The following is a 17,742-nucleotide window of genomic DNA, read 5'->3' on the forward strand; positions in this document are numbered from 1 at the left end:
AGCTTATCCATGAACATGCAGTATCTATCTTATTTAGTTCTTTGATTTTTATCCATCAGTTTTATAGTCATCCTCATATTGGTCTTGTACATATTTGTTAACATCTATACCTAAGTATTTCATTGTTTGTTTAATTTAAAATTCCACTTGTTCATTATTATATTATTTAATAATATAATTATTACATTACATTATAATTATAAAATATAGTTATTATATAATTATATAGGAAAGAAATTGACTTTTGTATATTAACCTTGTATCCTGCAAACTTGCAATAATTGCTCACTAGTTCTAAGAATTTTTGTCAATTCTATAAGATTTTCTACAGAGTCAATCATGCCATCTTTATCATAAAACAAAGACAGTTTCATATCTTCCTTTCAAATCTGTATACCTTTTATTTCCTTTTCTTGTCTTACTGCATTAGCAAGGACTTCTAGTACGATAATGAAAGGAGTGGCTAAGAGGGCACATCCTTGCCTTGTACCTGATCTTAGTGGGAAAGCTTTGAGTTTACCACCTAAAGTATGACGTAAGCTCAAGGGTTTTTGTAGATAGTCTCTTTTAAGTTGAGAAAGTTCCCACCCTTCCTACTCTACTGAGAGTTTTTATCATAAGTGTGTGTTGGATTTTGTCACACAATTTTCTGCATCTATTTGATATGATCATGTGATTTTTCTTATTTAGCTTATTGATGTGATGATTACATAATTAATTCTTTTTATAGTGTTTACTTATTTTTACTTGTTGACAGTTTGCTTTATTTATTTATTTATGGCTGTGTTGGGTCTTCGTTTCCGTGCAAGGGCTTTCTCTAGTTGTGGCAAGCAGGGGCCACTCTTCATCGCGGTGCACGGGCCTCTCACTATCGCGGCCTCTCTTGTTGCGGAGCACAGGCTGCAGACACGCAGGCTCAGTAATTGTGGCTCACGGGCCCAGTTGCTCTGCGGCATGTGGGATCTTCCCAGACCAGGGCTCGAACCCATGTCCCCTGCATTGGCAGGCAGATTCTCAACCACTGCGCCACCAGGGAAGCCCCCATAATTAATGTTTGAATGTTGAACTAGCCTTGCATACTTGGGATAAAGCCCATTTGGTCATTGTATATAATTCTTTTTATACTTTTTTGGGTTTGATTTGCTAATATTTTGTCGAGGATTTTTTCATCTACGTTCATGAGAGATGTCTGTAGTTTTCTCTTCATGTCTTTGGTTTTGGTATTAGGGTAATGCTTGCCTCATAGAATAAGTTAGGAAGTATTCCCTCAGCTTCTTTCCTCTGATTCCATATAGCTTTTGACTGCTAAAGTTTCAAAGAAAAATAGAACCAACCTCTGTTCAGAGAATATGACTAGATTTTTAGTTTATCATACTTAACATTTAACAGATTTTTAATATATATGGTTATATTCAGAGTCACTATATTGGCATTTCCTAAAGACTTTAAACTCCATCGTGTCTTTTATTTAGAGAAATCTGGGCATACATCAGCAAAACTATCATTTTTCATCCAAGCATAGTGATACCTATGTAGTAAATGAGGTGGTAAGTCATTTGGATAGGTCATACTCATGGAATTTCTGTATGATAATAGTCTGCATTTGTTTTACCACACACCATTTAGATTACTTGATCCTTCTGTTCCCTTGCATAATGTCATTTGTTTACATTAAAACACAAGAAGAAAGAGTTTCAGTGTATTGGCTGGATTTGTTCACCTTAAAACACAAGAAGAAAACGTTTCAATGCATTGGCTGTATTGCCTTAATTAAGTGGATCCTCAGACTGTACACTGTAGTGGAGAAAGAGCAGATGTCTTGGGACTGTGTTGCTACTTTATATGGTATTTCAGGAGTATCTCAAATGCAGTGTTCACTTATGGATAACTTTTTTTTAATAAAATTATCCCCCCACCTTCATTAATCTTACTTCCCAGTTCCAGTGCATTTGTAATGCTTGGTGAAGATGGGTTACACTTAAGTTACTTTGCCAGATATTTTTCTGAACCTTTCTCACCTGTAAATATAAATATATAAATATAGGTGATGAGAATTTTTATTAATTGAGATGGTTATTTAGGAATTCTAGTTTACAATCATTTGCTTATTTTGTATGTATAAAAAAGCAAATACAGAAGATCATTGTTGCTTAGTTGACAAGAAAAGTAAATGATTGAAATAGAAACAGAAGTCATATAATACCTTTTATACCAGCCTTACAAATGCCTCTGGGCTATATACCATCAGTTTATGAAATTTCTACCCAAAATGCCACCAATCTGCTTTGCAAATTCCCTACAGATTTTTAAAGGAAGGAAGAGAAGATTCTTGGTCTTTTCTTGCTTTCATTTGTATACCATTACTGGATTGTCGCATTTTATGGGAAAGCCTTTTAACTTTAACATTGTAGCATAGCATAGGTATACTTTTCATCGTAGTGAGAGAAGGATAGTATATGATTAGAAGTGTGTGGTTTGAATCAGATTTCCTGGATTAAAACTGAGCTTTGCTATTTATTAGATTCATAAACTTGGGCAAGTACTTTAACCTTTCTTGGCTTAATGGAGATTAAAATAGTCCCTACTTTACATAGGATTATTATGAGAACTAAATGAGTTACCCCATGTAGAGTGCTTACATTACTTGGCACATTACTTGGCACATAAAAAGTTCACTTTTGGTGTTAGCTGTTAGTGCTGTTATTTTATTGAGTTCCCTAACTGTATAGTTGAGATCAGAATGTCTTTGGTTCTACTCACTCTGTCTTGAAGTATTTGTTAAATACCTTTTTGTTCCAGAAGTGGTTTGTGACAACTTAAAATATATGTATTATTAAATTTCATGGTGAATGGAAAATGAACACCAAATAATGAGTGTGAAGCTGATAGAGAGTCAATATAAATATATATTTATATTTATGCCACAATGTCCTGTCTACTTACCAAAGTTAAAATTGCTTGGAATTTCCTGGGGACAAAACTATCACATTTTATCCATAATATTCATAATTTTTAAATTGATTAAGAACTTTATGTTTCTTTCCAGATATTATAAGTTAACTTGCTTGCCTAGGCAAAATTTCACTGCTGTAGTTTTAAATCCATCCCCTTTATATGTTTGTTTTTTAACATTTTTAGGTGTTTTTCACTCTTCTAGTTTGTGGATGAAATACTCTAGCAGAGAACAGGGGAAAAAAAATAAAAGAGGCACTTGCCAATGCAACTTGCATACATATATGTTCAGGTGATGGGCATAGTTTCACTGCTGTAGTTTTAAATCCATCCCCTTTATATGTTTTTTTTTTTAACATTTTTAGGTGTTTTTCACTCTTCTAGTTTGTGGATGAAATACTCTAGCAGAGAACAGGGGAAAAAAAATAAAAGAGGCACTTGCCAATGCAACTTGCATACATATATGTTCAGGTGATGGGCATAACGTGATCATTATGATTATTTTATTTTTATTTTTTACCATTCATATACTCTTAAGCCATTACAGGATATTTTATTCTATTAGTTGTTTTTCAGTGCCCAAATTAAAATTTCCAATTCAGTGGAAATTTCAGTCTCACTGACAACATTTTGAGCCTCAAGTAAATTTTCGTTTCTATTATACTAGTAGACACATACAGTGTAAACTTGGTACCTTTAGCACTGGGATTTATATTTGCCTCCTAGTAACAGAAACTAGAAATAACAATGGCATAAGCAAGTCCAGAGGTAAGCAGGTTTAAAGCTATGGGAGCTTAACAAAATCATAAAAGATTCAGGATCCTTCTGACTTTGTACTTTTTTAATCTGTAGCACTGGCTTACATGATTAGCACTATAGAATGGCAGCTGGAGCTCCAGTAAACACATTTGTGATAGAGGAAAAAGGAAAGATGCAAGAACCAAAAAGGGAAAAAAATTCGGGACAGGCGTCTGTCCCACCTTTAAGGAGCTATTTTGGAGTTCCTCCCCAACAACTTGCACTCACGTCTCTTTAGCTACCCCTGGGAGCAATAAGGGAATGATACCTGGAGGATGTTCCCATTTTTCCTAGGACTAAACTATAATTTTATCGGTAAGAAAGAAGAGTGGATATTGGAGAAAGAACTCTCAAGCTTTGCCATAATCCCTGACTTCTCATATCTTCTGTTTGGAAGCTGTCCAGTGTTAAATTTCTTCAGCATCTTCTCTTTGAGCAGGTGCTATTACCATTTTTAGGCAATAATATCCAAATTTAGCTTTCTTAATTTAAACCAAACCTCCTTTACTTGCTTACAAGAAGGAAGGTTAGGGTTTTCCTACATTTCTCAATCCAGCTGGGATTTTAGGAGGAATGACAGGTGCTTTCCCACTTGGTTCACTCAGTAGGATAAATCTGTTTTAAAATGTGCCAGACAGATGGTGTTGTGTTTTTTCCAGGCTTCAGTGATCAAGTACACACTGTAAAATCCTGAATGACGAAGAAGAGCAGCCCTATTTAAAATGAGAGGAAAAAAGTCTATTCTCACTAACTTCCATTTGATTAAATGTTTCTTTGTTCCATTGGTTCTATTTTGAATACTGAGGATTTCCTAATGGGAATCAGGTGTGCATCCCAGCTGCAGAGCAGCACACCCTTGGGCACATAGCCCCTTCTCTCAGTAGTGGAAACGAAGATAAGCACAGATTCTCAAAGCGTCAGAGGTACCCCAAGGTGAGGTCTGTCCTACACAGTGCCTTTATGAACATTTCCCCTTTCTTTTGTTATGGACCTAGAAAGAAGTAATCAATTGTTTTTATATACAGCCACTGAGGTTTACAGATTCTTTAAGGCATATGTGATGTATTCGATGTGCCAGTTTTTCTTTAAATGCTTCTGTTGCATTTTCAGGGAAGCATTTGTATGTTAATACAACAGAAACCTTCCTGGGCCTACCTTTTAGGAAGAGAAGATAATTACATGTTTTAAAGACGATATCTAGAGGGATTTTGGCATCTTGACAAGTTTCTGCACAAGTGTACACAATGCAATAAACCCCTACATATTTATAGCAAAACAGATACTGTGCCAAAGCCCCCAGCCGCACCTGAAGTTCTTATCTGAGAAGACACTGTACTGTTGTGGTTTAGAGAATAGCTTAGTGTGATACACACCTGGATTTGAATCCTGGCCCTGCCACTTGGGCAAGTCATAACATCTCTAAGCCTTGGTGGCCTCATTCAGAGTTTCAGGAGAATAAAGATGAGATAATGCACAGTAGAGGTTTTCCAGTGATGCCCTGCACTTATGTAATTTCCTTACCTTGAGCCTGGGCTGGGCGAAGCAAAGTTGGCTTTTGGGAAGATCATGGCCTCTATCTTGGGCGCTGTCTTGCTCTCTTGGCGTGCTCTCATTCTGTCTCGGTTGCTTGCTTTGGGAGAGTCAGCTATCGTGTTATTAGGCACCCTTGTGGAGAAGTTCACGTGAGCTCTGTTGGAAGTGGATGTTTTGAGGCCTGTCAGCAGCCACTCGGTGAGCTTGGAAGCAGCTTCTTCCCCTGCTGGACTTTGAGCTGACTGCAACCCAGCCACAGCTTGATGGTAACCCCTCAGTAGAGACCATGTGTGAGAGGCACTCAGACTGCACCCAGTTTCCTGACCCACAAAAATGGAGAGACCATAAATATTTGTTGTTTTTTGTTTTAAACCACTAGGTTTGGGTTGATTTGTTACACAGTAATTGGTAACTAGTACAACACAATAAGGAAATTCACCTGTGCCTAGCAGGTAATAATAGTAACACTGTTCTCAAAACAAGAGAAGATCAGACTCCATCCAGGACTGTTAATTTTGCCCTGTAAATCAACTTCAATATATGTGTGCAGAGAGCTCAGAAATAAGCCTTGTGTACAGTTCTTTGCATGCTTTTGTACATTGAAACATAAAAGGCAAAATATATCAGTTATCTGAGAATTTTAAGATAGCACAGGAAGACAAGAACCCAAGAGGTCATATAATTCTTTCTCCTACTTCAAAATAAGGTGAAATTTAAATTGCTGAAAATCAAAACAAAAGAGTCCTACAGAGAGTAATTGGCAGATATTGTTCCTTGGATTGACACAAAAGAATTGCTAAAATCTTTAAAACTTGATGAAAATACAAGAGTTTGTGTTTGTTGTACTTGAACAATTTGTTACTTAACAATATTTGTTTGGGATTTTTATGTTATTTAATTTACAAAAGGCCATCCTACAGACTGCAATATTTGCACTAACCTAGGTCTTAAAAAAATGTAGAACAAGGCTATTCATGGTTTGGGAGCATGTAACAAATTTTATTAAAAACTTTATGTGGAATGTCATATTAAAATCAGTCTGTCTTGCCAGAATCAATCCATTTTTTATTTGAGATAAATTCCTGCCATTGAACTCTAGAAAGTAGGATATGGAACTTGTTAATAGGTAAATACAACCTTATGGATCAGAGCCCTAAGATGGGATTACTGTACAATTACTATTCTACTATACAATTTTAGTTACCTTTTCTTTCGTTCTAAAATTTTCCTAAATCTGTGGTTTTTAAAAATGTTTTGGAAATTGTCTGAATTCGGAGTAAAGCAGTTGTTACCAGAATTATATTCTTTTCAAATTTATTAAACCTCACATATGGAAGTTTATACTAGAAAGTCTAGTGTCTACATTCACTCACTACCACAGTGCATCCTTTTCTGGCCAACTGCTGTTGCTTAACTTATAAGATCGAATAAGATTGTATTCCAAGGTGGTATGCCTGCACATTAAGGTCTGGAATACATATTGGTTTATGCTGCCCAGATGATTTAGTGAAGAGCAAAAATGAGTATTCCCATTTCCCAGTGGATTCTATGGTAGTTTGGGATAAAAAGGCAGAACTGCCCAAATATGTAGAACTTATTTTAGATGATTCAAAAACAGAGAATTGACTTACCCTAAGACATCTTAAAACAAAAACAAAACAAAGCAAAACTCACAGTTCTTTAGTTGTGGCCAGTGGGGTTTAAGACTCTTTATACCCGTTTTCCATTTACTCTGAAAGAGCATCTGTAATTCATCTTGTGCTTGGTGGAAAGTTACACAACTAATTTATATGTTGATATTTTTTAACTAAATAGATAGACTTGAAATATATTTCAAAGTTGAAAAAGTTTCTCAAAGAGAGTAGGAGATGTGAACTCCGGAGTGAGAGTCTTCATGGGACGTCATGGCCGGTGAATGTTTTGGTAAAGAGGTCAGGTCTACATTTTCAGAAGTTCAGGTCCAGGCAGCTGGCACTGCCTTAGTTCAAATCACTCTCCTGATCATATTGAATCTTTTAGAGTTAGAGTCATTCTAAACATGTATTTATATCACTATTATCCTCAAGTTGGTTCAAAGTCTCTTCCAACATGATTTACAATAATGACATAGTTATATTCCCAGAGAGGGGATGTTCTATCTCAACTTCAGCTTTATATACAATACATCCCTCTTGCAGTCAGATTTACTTCTCTGCATATATAAAGAAAAGAGTATTTATTACTTATCTGAAAATATAAAGACTATTTTAAAAGAGAAACTCTTTATGGTTGGTATACCCGTAATAAGACAGATACTATAGAACTTCCATTAATGCTACAGTAATATTACAGATACGTCTAAATTTTCTTAGCCTGAAATGCAGAATTTGAGGATACAGGATAAAGGTAAAGATGGTGGTATTTAAAGGAAAAATGTTTAGATGTCACAATAAAAAGAATCACCACTCAAGAATAACAATCATCTTCAAGTCTGTGAGTCCTTATTGTTTGTTCATAAAACGAACCAGCCCATTATGAGTATGTATGCATGTTAAGTTTTAAAACTGATTCATAATCTACTTCCTTCATGGCTACATTGAGAGAAAGGATAGTTATATCATCTCACCCAGAATGGTTGTCAGCACCTTTCTGGTCATAGTGCTGGTACTCTAGGGATGAATCCTATCTGTCCATTGTCAAATGTCCATTGTCAAATTGTGAGGGCACAGAATCTACTTGATACATAGTAGGGTTTATTAAGCAAAGATAAACTCGGGCTAATACTTTTAAATGTATTTTGAAGAAGTATATTTTTTATGTGTAGGAGGACATATTAGGTTTGTGAAATTGGTCTGTTAACAACTCAGTGTATCAGTTTTCCACAACTGTAAAATGTAGATGTTAGACTAAGCAGTCTCAAAATCTCTTACCAGTAAAATTCCATGATTATTTATTAAGGGGAAACTGAACCAGTATAATATTCTCCCTATATATACAGTTTGTTTTTAGTCTAGGGGAGTTCTCAAGAAAAATTGAGTTGTGGTGTATTTTCCAAAGAATGCTTTACACACACACACACAATTCCAAGGTTTAAAAGCTTGAGAAACATTACCTATGCTATAGCCATTTTGGCAATTCACAATGCTTATTATTAGCACAAAAGCTATATAAAAGTATAAAAGAAACCTTTTTTATCCTGTGTTTCCGAAATTCCCTCCAGTTCATCATAACTCAATAAATGGCACCATCATTCTAAGAATCACCTTTTACTTCTCTTTTCCTTTCATCCATACTTCTAATCCATCAGCAGCTCAAGTTGGTCCTATCTAAAAATATATTTTAAACCTGACCTGCTGTTTAAGCCTCTACTGCCAACAGTCTGATTAACTTTATATTTTCCCCAGACCAAAAGTCTCCTAACTGGGTTTTCTTCTGCTCTTGCCCCCCAGCAATCTCTTGTCCCCAGTACAAGTGTGATTGTCATCGTTGTTGTTGTGGCCGTGCTGCACGGCTTGCAGGATCTCAGTGCCCCAACCAGGGATTGAACCCAGGCCGTGGCAGTGAGAGTGCCGAGTCCTAGCCACGAGGCCACCAGAGAACTCCCTACAAGTGTGATATTTTTCAGACATAGAATATGGTCACACCCTTGCTCAAAACTCTCCAGAGTCTTCCGATGACCTATAGCGCCCTTCCCGCTCTGGCCACTGTCTACTTCTCTGATCTTCTCTCCTACCAGTCCTCCCCTCACCTTGCTCATTTTGCTCCTGTCTTCTTTATTTATTGCCAGTCCTTATTCAAGCCAAGTCTGAGCCCACATTTTGGACTTTCCTCCTGTGGTTTCATCTGCCTTGTAACTTTCTTTCCTGATGCTTTTGCGTGGTTGGTTTTCTCTAATCATTCCCACCCAAAAGATGTCCCCTCTGTCCCTGTCAAATCCTTTACCCTACTTCGTTATTTTTTATAATACTGATCTCTACCTGAAGAATATTAATTTGTCTCCTCAAACTAAAATATAAACTAAAGTAAACTGTAAAGTATATAAGAGCAGAGAATTGTTTTCTTCACCGCTATATTTCTCTAGTGCCTGGCACATAGTAGGTACTGAATATATATTGAATAAATGAGTGAATGAAAGAATATATGAGTACTCCTAAACTCCGGACAAGGCCACACTATATGTATACTTTTTTTTTTAATATAAATTTGTTTATTTATTTTTGGCTGTGTTTGGTCTTCGTTGCTGCGTGCGGGTTTTCTCTAGTTGTGGCGAGCGGGGGCTACTCGTCTTTGCCGTGTGCGGGCTTCTCATTGTGGTGGCTTCTCTTGTGGTGGAGCACAGGCTCTAGGCACGTGGGCTACAGTAGTTGTGGCTCATGGGCTCTAGAGCGCAGGCTCAGTAGTTGTGGCTCACGGGCCTAGCTGCTCCGCGGCATGTGGGATCTTCCCAGACCAGGGCTTGAACCCGTGTCCCCTGCATTGGCAGGCGGATTCTTAACCACTGCACCACCAGGGAAGTCCTATATGTATACTTTTTGGGGGCTCAGAGCAATAATGCACTACTAGTGGCAGTCTTAACTTCGTTACTGGTCAGCTGATTGACCAATCAATCAATGGATTGGCTCAATCTCAAGCATGTAAATGAAACTGCTTGAGGATATGTGTGTATGTGTGGGGGATGCATATAAAGTCAGAAAAATAAAGGCATTCATACCCGAGCAGCACTGTTAAAAGGGCAGCGTTGCAATAAAAACTGAAGAACTATTTCACTTCTTATCAGAATGTGTAAATAGTCCTTCTTACCCAATGGTATTACATCTACTGGGAAATCCGCCTGAGTAATTACAGTTCCGGATCATCATACTTGACCTTTCTTCAATGCCCACGAAAGAGCTTGTTAGTGAATGTGAAAATGTGATCCATTAAACATATTACTAAACATAAAACATGTTTATGAGTAATTTTCTATCAGTGGATTTGCTGGATATCTCTTTTTAAGCATAAGTTTAAAATATGTAGGAGGGCAGGTTGGAAAAGTAACAGTGATAAAGGTAGGCCTAATATTTTCACATCTTCTGGTATATCTTATTGGTGAAAGCCCAGAAGATATTGAAATCACAATTAGTACTGTGTATTTAATATATATATTAATTATATATACATAAATTTTATATACATATATATATTCAAAAACAATGTATCAGATTTTCTGGGATGTAAACAGTGTTCTTAACAGTCCCATTAAGATAAGCCTTTTTTTATTCCTGTAGCTGAATTTGAATTTTGCTCTCTTGACCAGTATGAGTTCACCATGCATCATATTGTGTTTTGGTGATAGGAAATAAAAGCTAAGGTCTAGAGATGCTTTGTTTTTCTTTTGCTATGGCATGAAATACTAATGGAAAGGTAAATCTAATACAGGAAATTATTGGAAAGTCATGTCTTCTTTTTACCCCCTAAGCTTAATATTAACTTTTAATAAGTAGTATGTATGCTTTTAAATGGTTTTCAGCAGTATGCTAGCAAACTGAAGAGATGACAAAGAGGGAGAAAAAGATTTATAAAGCCCAGGTGTGTGTTTCAGAAGCCTCAGAATTTCCAGGGGTTTTTTTCAGGTATCTGAAAGAGCTGAACAGCACCTGAAGCAACAGTAAATAGAAGGGAAAACAAAGCAGTTAGAGCTACACTGTTATGAAGAGATTGTAAATCCTACAGCCAGTGTTTGCTGCAGCTACCCTGGACATAACATTGTCAGCGTGAAGTCACAGAATACAAATCTTTGATTCACTTTGAGATGAAAGCCACAAAAACAGAACTAAGTCCCACTCTTCAAGGGTGCAAAAAGAATATTTTGCCAAAATTCTTCTTGCCTCAATAAAGGATAATAAGGTCATGCCTAATAAAACTGAAACTGTTGAAATTCAGGAATTCGCCGAGAACATCAGTTTGATGCACTTGTTTCAGAGAGAGGAATTGTCCCTGAACTATAGAGTAAGGTCTCAAGTGTCCCCCTCATAGACGTGATCTTACATACCATGCCCAGAAAGCACCTACCAAATTGGAATCTTAGATCTGAAATGGCCCAGTTTATCTTCTTCCTCACAGAGTATCAGTCACCTTCTTGCCCCTTAAAGTGTTGAACTCCTGTTTATTTAGTGGATTCTTGCCTTCAGACAGTTCTGGGGAGGCATGGCGAAAGATGTGAAGTTTAGCTACCTAAACCCAAAGTCAGTACATCCATCATCTTATGGTTTCTAGTTCCAGGGTGACCTTTAACACAAACAAGAGAAGGGAAGTGCTTGGTATGTTTAAATTGAAATCTCTCAAACTTTTTTGTCCTTGTACATATCCTTGCTTTTTAAGAAATTACAGGATATTCTTTCTGACGCATAACCCAGAGGATTGTTACTTAACAACAATCGCAGGTTGATTGCTAGTTTGTGCAATTATGAGTTTGTGCTATACGCTATCAAAAGAAGTTTCTCCTCTATCTAACATTCATAAATTCTAAGATATTAAATCAATTTTGTTTTTAATTGAATTCCTGATTGTTTGGGGTGTGGCTTCTAAAAGACTTTGAATTATTATATCTAATGTATGTGTGTATATATATATATATATATATATATGCATGTTATGAACCATAATAGTAAAACAACCCCCCATGAAGCCACCTCCAAAATGAATCAACATATTTCATCCTGATTCCATCTTCCAAATACAACTATCCTGTTGTGTGTTTTTTAATAAATTTATTTATTAATTTATTATTTATTTTTGGCTGCATTGGGTCTTTGTTTCTTCGCGCCTTGGAGGGAGCGGGGCGGGGGGGCGATACTTTACATTGCGGTTGTGCGGGCTTCTCATGGCTTCTCATGGTTGCCATGGCTTCTCTTGTTGTGGAGCAAGGACTCTAGGCGCGCGAGCTTTAGTAGTTGTGGCTCCCGGACTCTAGAGCACAGGCTCAGTAGTTGTGGTGCACGGGCCTACTTGCTCCGCAGCATGTGGGATCCTCCTGGACCAGGGCTTGAACCCATGTCCCCTGCACTGGCAGGCGAATTCTTAACCACTGCACCACCAGGGAAGCCCTATCCTCAGTTTTGATTGCATAATATCCTTGGCCTTAAAAAGAAAAGTTATATTGCCTATTGATGTAACTCAAAATAATATACTTTTAAATTTTGCTTGGTTTTTGCATTTTATGAGAAAAAGGGTATTGAACTATCTGTAGTCTGATTGTTTCCTTTTTAAATTCAATTTTATTACAAGTGTTTATTAATTTATATTTTTCTGAAATATTTGATGGTATGGTTGGTAACATGGTAGGTAATGTGTGATATATTAACATTTATTATACAGTTGTAATAATTAAGACAGCATTATATTTGCATAGGAATAGGTGAATTGTCTATGGAGTTAGAGTAGGGAGCCTGAAGACAGATTCATGCATATGTGGAAACCTGATTTATGACAGAAGTAGCATTGCAGATGACATATTTTTTGGCTCAAGCAGTTTCTATAAGATATGCTAGCATAGGTATACAGAGGTCTGTGTTGATAGGTGTTCATTACAGCATTGATTATAATAGCAAAAGATAAGGAACAATTCAAATGTCTATCAATAGAATAATTTTTAAATAAGTAATAAAATAATCCATTATATAAAATTATAAATATACAATGGAAAACTATGCAACTGTTTAAAAAGAAAACAGGGAAAACTGGCCCTCCCATACACTACAGATGGGACTGATAAATTGGTACTCTCACTCTGGAAAGCAATTTGGTAATAACTATCACAGTTTAAAATATGCAAGTCCTTACAGACAACCCAATTAAAAAATGGGCAGAAGAACTGAATAGACATTTTTCCAAAGAGGAAATGCAGATGGCCAACAGGCACATGAAAAGATGCTCGACATCGCTAAACATCAGGGAAATGCAAATTGAAACCACAATGAGGTATCACCTCACACCTGTCAGAATGGCTGTCATCAGAAAGAACAGAACTTAAAAATGTTGGCGAGGATGTGGAGAAAAGTTAACTCTCCTACACTGTTGGTGGGAATGCAAGTCGGTGCAGCCGCTGTGGAAAACAATATGGAGGTTTCTCAAAAAACTAAAAATAGAACTACCATATGACCCAGCAATTCCACAGGTGGGTATATAACCACGAAAACAAAAACACAATTCAGAAAGATACATGTACCCCAATGTTCATTGCAGCACTATTTACAATTGCCAAGGTATGGAAGCAACCTAAGTGTCCATCAACAGGTGATGGATAGAGAAGATGTGGTATGTGTGTGTATATATATAGATATAGATATATATCTATATATATACACACACACACACACACACAATGGAATATTGCTCGGCCATAAAAATGAATTAAATTTTGCCATTTGCAATAACATGGATGGACTTGGAGGGCATTATGCTAAATGAAATAAATCAGACAATGAAAGACAAGTATTGTATGATATCACTTATATGTGGAATCTAAAAAATAAACTAGTGAATAAAACAAAAAAGAAGCAGACTCACAGATATAGAAAACAAAATAGTGGTTACCATTGGAGAGAGAGAAGGGGGGGAGGGACAATGTAGGGGTAGAACTAAAAAAGGGATTATATGAAATCATCTGTGTGAAATTTTGAAATTATAAAGCACTATAGAATTTAAAGAATCTTTCATTCAATAAAAAATGAAATAAATAATTAAAAGAAGCACTGGGCATGAATGGATGAAGAGGGGTGACTGGCTAGGTGTCTGTCTAATCAAAAGGCTGGCTTTCCCCATCTAGAATGTTGCGGATTACTCCATGGATTCTGGAACACTGAAGACAACTGCACAGGCAGTAAAAATGAATTACAAATACTTTGGTATCTAAGAGAGAAGTATGTGTCTAATCAGTCCATTGACTAATATTTTTATGTCAATTACTTAGAAGTGTCAGAAATTTTACTTTTTATTTTAGTGAGATATTTTTTCATTAATTTCATTTATTCTTCACATATTTACTGACGGCCTTGTGTATTGAACCTCTGCTTTTTGTCTTGCTCCTCTCCTAGTCTATTCTTCCTACAGCGCCCATGTGAACATACTAACATATGTTCAACCGCAATTATATCATTATTATTTTTGCATCTAAAAAATAAATAAAATAAAATATGCAAATCTTATGATGTAGAAATTCCATGTATTAGAATCTGTCCAAGAGAAACCCTTGGACAACTTCTGAAGGGAGTGCACTCAGATTGTAAATTTCCTTGTTGCTTCATAAACAAGACAAAATTGGAATAAACTTACATGTCTATCAATGGGAAAGTGGCTAAATAAATCATGGAATGCAGTCAAGCAGTTTCTTGAAAATGAAATAGGAAAAATTTCCAGTAATGACAGTGGAAGAATGTGATTATGTGAACCCTGCCATAGTTAACAATTACAAGATCTTGACCAAATATTTTTTAAAAACCTATCTTTAAACGCTTGAAAATACCCAAAGTAGACAGAAACCACTAGGAATGGACTGGACCAAGGTGTTGGTGTACCCTTCTGTACTATTTGAATTTGGACCAAGTGCGAAATAATTTTATAAAACCGCAAATAATTAGATTTCAATCTGTTTTATGTGTATTAAAATGAAACATTAAAAAATTCAACTTTAGTCTCCTACATAGCTTTTAAATTAGGTTAAGCATGTTTTTACTTTTAGAATTAAAAGTGCATCTATCATTTCCTAGTAGATTGCCTTGCTCTATTCGGGTTAAGTATTTATTGATTCAGTCAATCTCAGCAAATATTTATTGACTGTCGAACATGTGGCCAGACCCTCTTCTAGATGCTGGGGTACGATAGTCAACAAGACAGACAACTCTCTGCTCTCCTGGGGTTTATCTTGTGATGAACTGTCTTATTTGATAGAGACTTGTAAGCAGAAGGTATATATTCACCTAAAGGTATCATCTGAGAGAGGAAGAGAAAAAAAAAAAAAAAACCCATGTGAAAAAAGGATAAACAGGAATCTTACTTCTTTATGTACATTAAAATCCCAAAATATTAGAATTGAAGGGAGTCTTAGTAGTTTTCAATCTTTTTACATGAGGATTTTGCTAAATATAATATATTGTTTTTTGATTAATTCTTAGGATACTTCAAAATTTTAATCTTTCATTTTTTCAGTCATTTTGAATTCAATGGATTATGGATGTGTAATTTAATAGAGAATTCTTGTTTGGATTTGTCTTTTTTCTTTTATGTTGGGGGGAGCATGTCGGAGGAATAGTCAACTTTTACATAAATATGACAGGTGTGTATCATGAAATGGAATTTATTTGGCTTTCTTTTGAGTTCCTCCATTCTATAACCTGTAGGTAATGTGTTGTCGTTGGTTATTTTTACACAATGAGCAATTTTTTAGGGCAGAAGAGTTAGAAACCCTTTTTTGATGTATCCAATAATCCTTACCATCCAGAAAGTTCTTTGTTGTATGACTTTTATTACTAAGCCTCTATGGTTTTGTTCACTGTATTTGTTATTGATACACTAAAACAATCCTAATAAAAAATCTATAACTCAACAGGAAAACCAAGCCAAATTTGTTTCAACAGTATCACATGTTTCTTAAAATAAACCTTTCCCAAGAACTTTCTCTAATTTCAGGAAATTGTTTATATCCTTACCTGTCCTTTGTCCCAGTTAAACTCTATGCATGGAGTAATTATGCTGTTTTTCTATAACATGTTTTTCTTCTGTTTTGTGCATCTGTTATATTTTTTATGATATTTGTGGATTTCTAGTCTGTATATTCATTAAGAACTGGTATTTTTATATACTATTTTATATTATCTGAAATCACTCTGATCAGATTTATGGTATTTCTCCAATAACTGAATACCAACATCAATTATAAAATTGTAATGATTATCATCTCAGCTTAGATGATAGCCCAGAAATAGTGACTGCACTGTCTCTGAGTTTAAAGCACTATTTGATTTTCTAAATCATCATCTGAAAAGGTTTCTCTAGTGGGCTTCTGTAACATTCTTTAGCCCTCAACTAAGTATATTCTTTTTCTCTTTCTCTCTCTCTCTTTAAAAAAAATCAACAGCTTGATCAAGTCATCCGCCAAAGAAGCCTGTCCAGTTTGGAACTGTTCCTCTCTTGTGCTCAGAAACAGTTAAGTGCTTTAATAGCTACGGAACCAGTTGACATTGAATAAAGAGAACGTGACAACCTAACCCACACTGGCAATGGATAAATCATTAGACCTCTAAAATACATGCTGTGAATTATAAAGATGCTTTTGTTTTCTTTCCAAACCCTGGAAAATTGATTTCCACTTCAAGGATAAACCAAAACAGTATTTAGAAGAACTACAAGAGATCTAATTTATTTTCTTTTGTTTTTTCTCCTTTACATTTTACTAGTATTTTATTAGCAGTAGTAGTAACAGCAACAAAAAGTATGATGTGACCCCAAAACCATTGAAAATTACCAGATTAAAAGTTAAACTAAGTAAACTTTATAGCCTCTGGTGCCCTGTTAACATTGTATTTGGCAAAAATAGTAAATATTTTTTACTTATTGTTTCACAATGACTTGATAAGATTCTAGGGTGTCATCATACATTTATTTGATTTTGAGGCTAGAAACAGCATGGTTTTCAACATCACCTATTTATCTATGTAACTTAGATGTAAAACACTGATATGACAGAGAATCATTCTGATATTACCAAACCTCTTTTCTGTAGTGGGATCTATGTATTTTCATTGGTAACAATTAACAACACTAAAGATTATTAAATTAATTCAACTTTGATCTGATGTACCATTTAAAGGAATATATGTGTGTAATGTGCTTATTTCTTATTTCTTTTCTTCAAAGTCACTGTGAATCAATAAAATCATTTTTCTTATGAATCATACCATGAACTTAATCTCTAGAAAGAGAATATAACTTAGCCATTTATAGGCATTCGGGTTCAAATATAAGAGATGTGAAATACTTTCCCAGTACTTCAGAAGGTACTTAAGTCATGAGCAATGTGCTTCAATGTGAAATCATGAGTTTTTTTTTTTTTTTTTTTAAACATCAAAACTAAAATATCATTACAAATGTATGCAAATATTCTGTCTTGTTTTCTGAAATGCTCCTACTTTCATAGGCTTTGTACTTTTCTGGGAATTTCTCAGTGTAATAAAAAAGAGCTTCACATCTTATTTGGTTATTATTATTTTTTAATACTTTTTAAAAAATTTAAAAAAGTTTTTTCTTACTCAAACTTCTACACCCATGGATGATGATGTTTTTAATTTATACCTTCCCCTAAATATTATAATAATATTTATCAAGAATCTTTAAATGTTAATGACTACTTAGGTTTCTCTTACAAATTTAAATAAGAAATTAAAGCAAGCAGGCCACTGACTTGAAATGCAGCATAGTTTAAAAGGGGGAAAAGGGCTTTTAATT

General features: G+C 35.3%; 1 protein-coding gene across 4 annotated transcripts in view; it reads left to right on the plus strand.

The window, feature by feature from the left end:
- CCDC91 (coiled-coil domain containing 91) overlaps positions 1-17,489 on the plus strand; it is a 378,567-nt gene extending 361,078 nt beyond the window's left edge. For all 4 annotated transcript variants that reach the window (XM_024733359.1, XM_024733361.1, XM_024733360.1 and 1 more), the window contains exon 13: positions 16,376-17,489. In XM_024733359.1, the coding sequence (XP_024589127.1) occupies positions 16,376-16,486 (111 nt within the window). In that variant the 3' untranslated portion in view covers positions 16,487-17,489. The remainder of the gene's footprint in view (positions 1-16,375) is intronic.
- The last annotated feature ends 253 nt before the right edge of the window (positions 17,490-17,742 follow it).

Source organism: Neophocaena asiaeorientalis, unplaced genomic scaffold (genome assembly GCF_003031525.2).
Source record: "Neophocaena asiaeorientalis asiaeorientalis breed wild unplaced genomic scaffold, Neophocaena_asiaeorientalis_V1.1 scaffold150, whole genome shotgun sequence".
Classification (NCBI taxonomy): domain Eukaryota; kingdom Metazoa; phylum Chordata; class Mammalia; order Artiodactyla; family Phocoenidae; genus Neophocaena; species Neophocaena asiaeorientalis.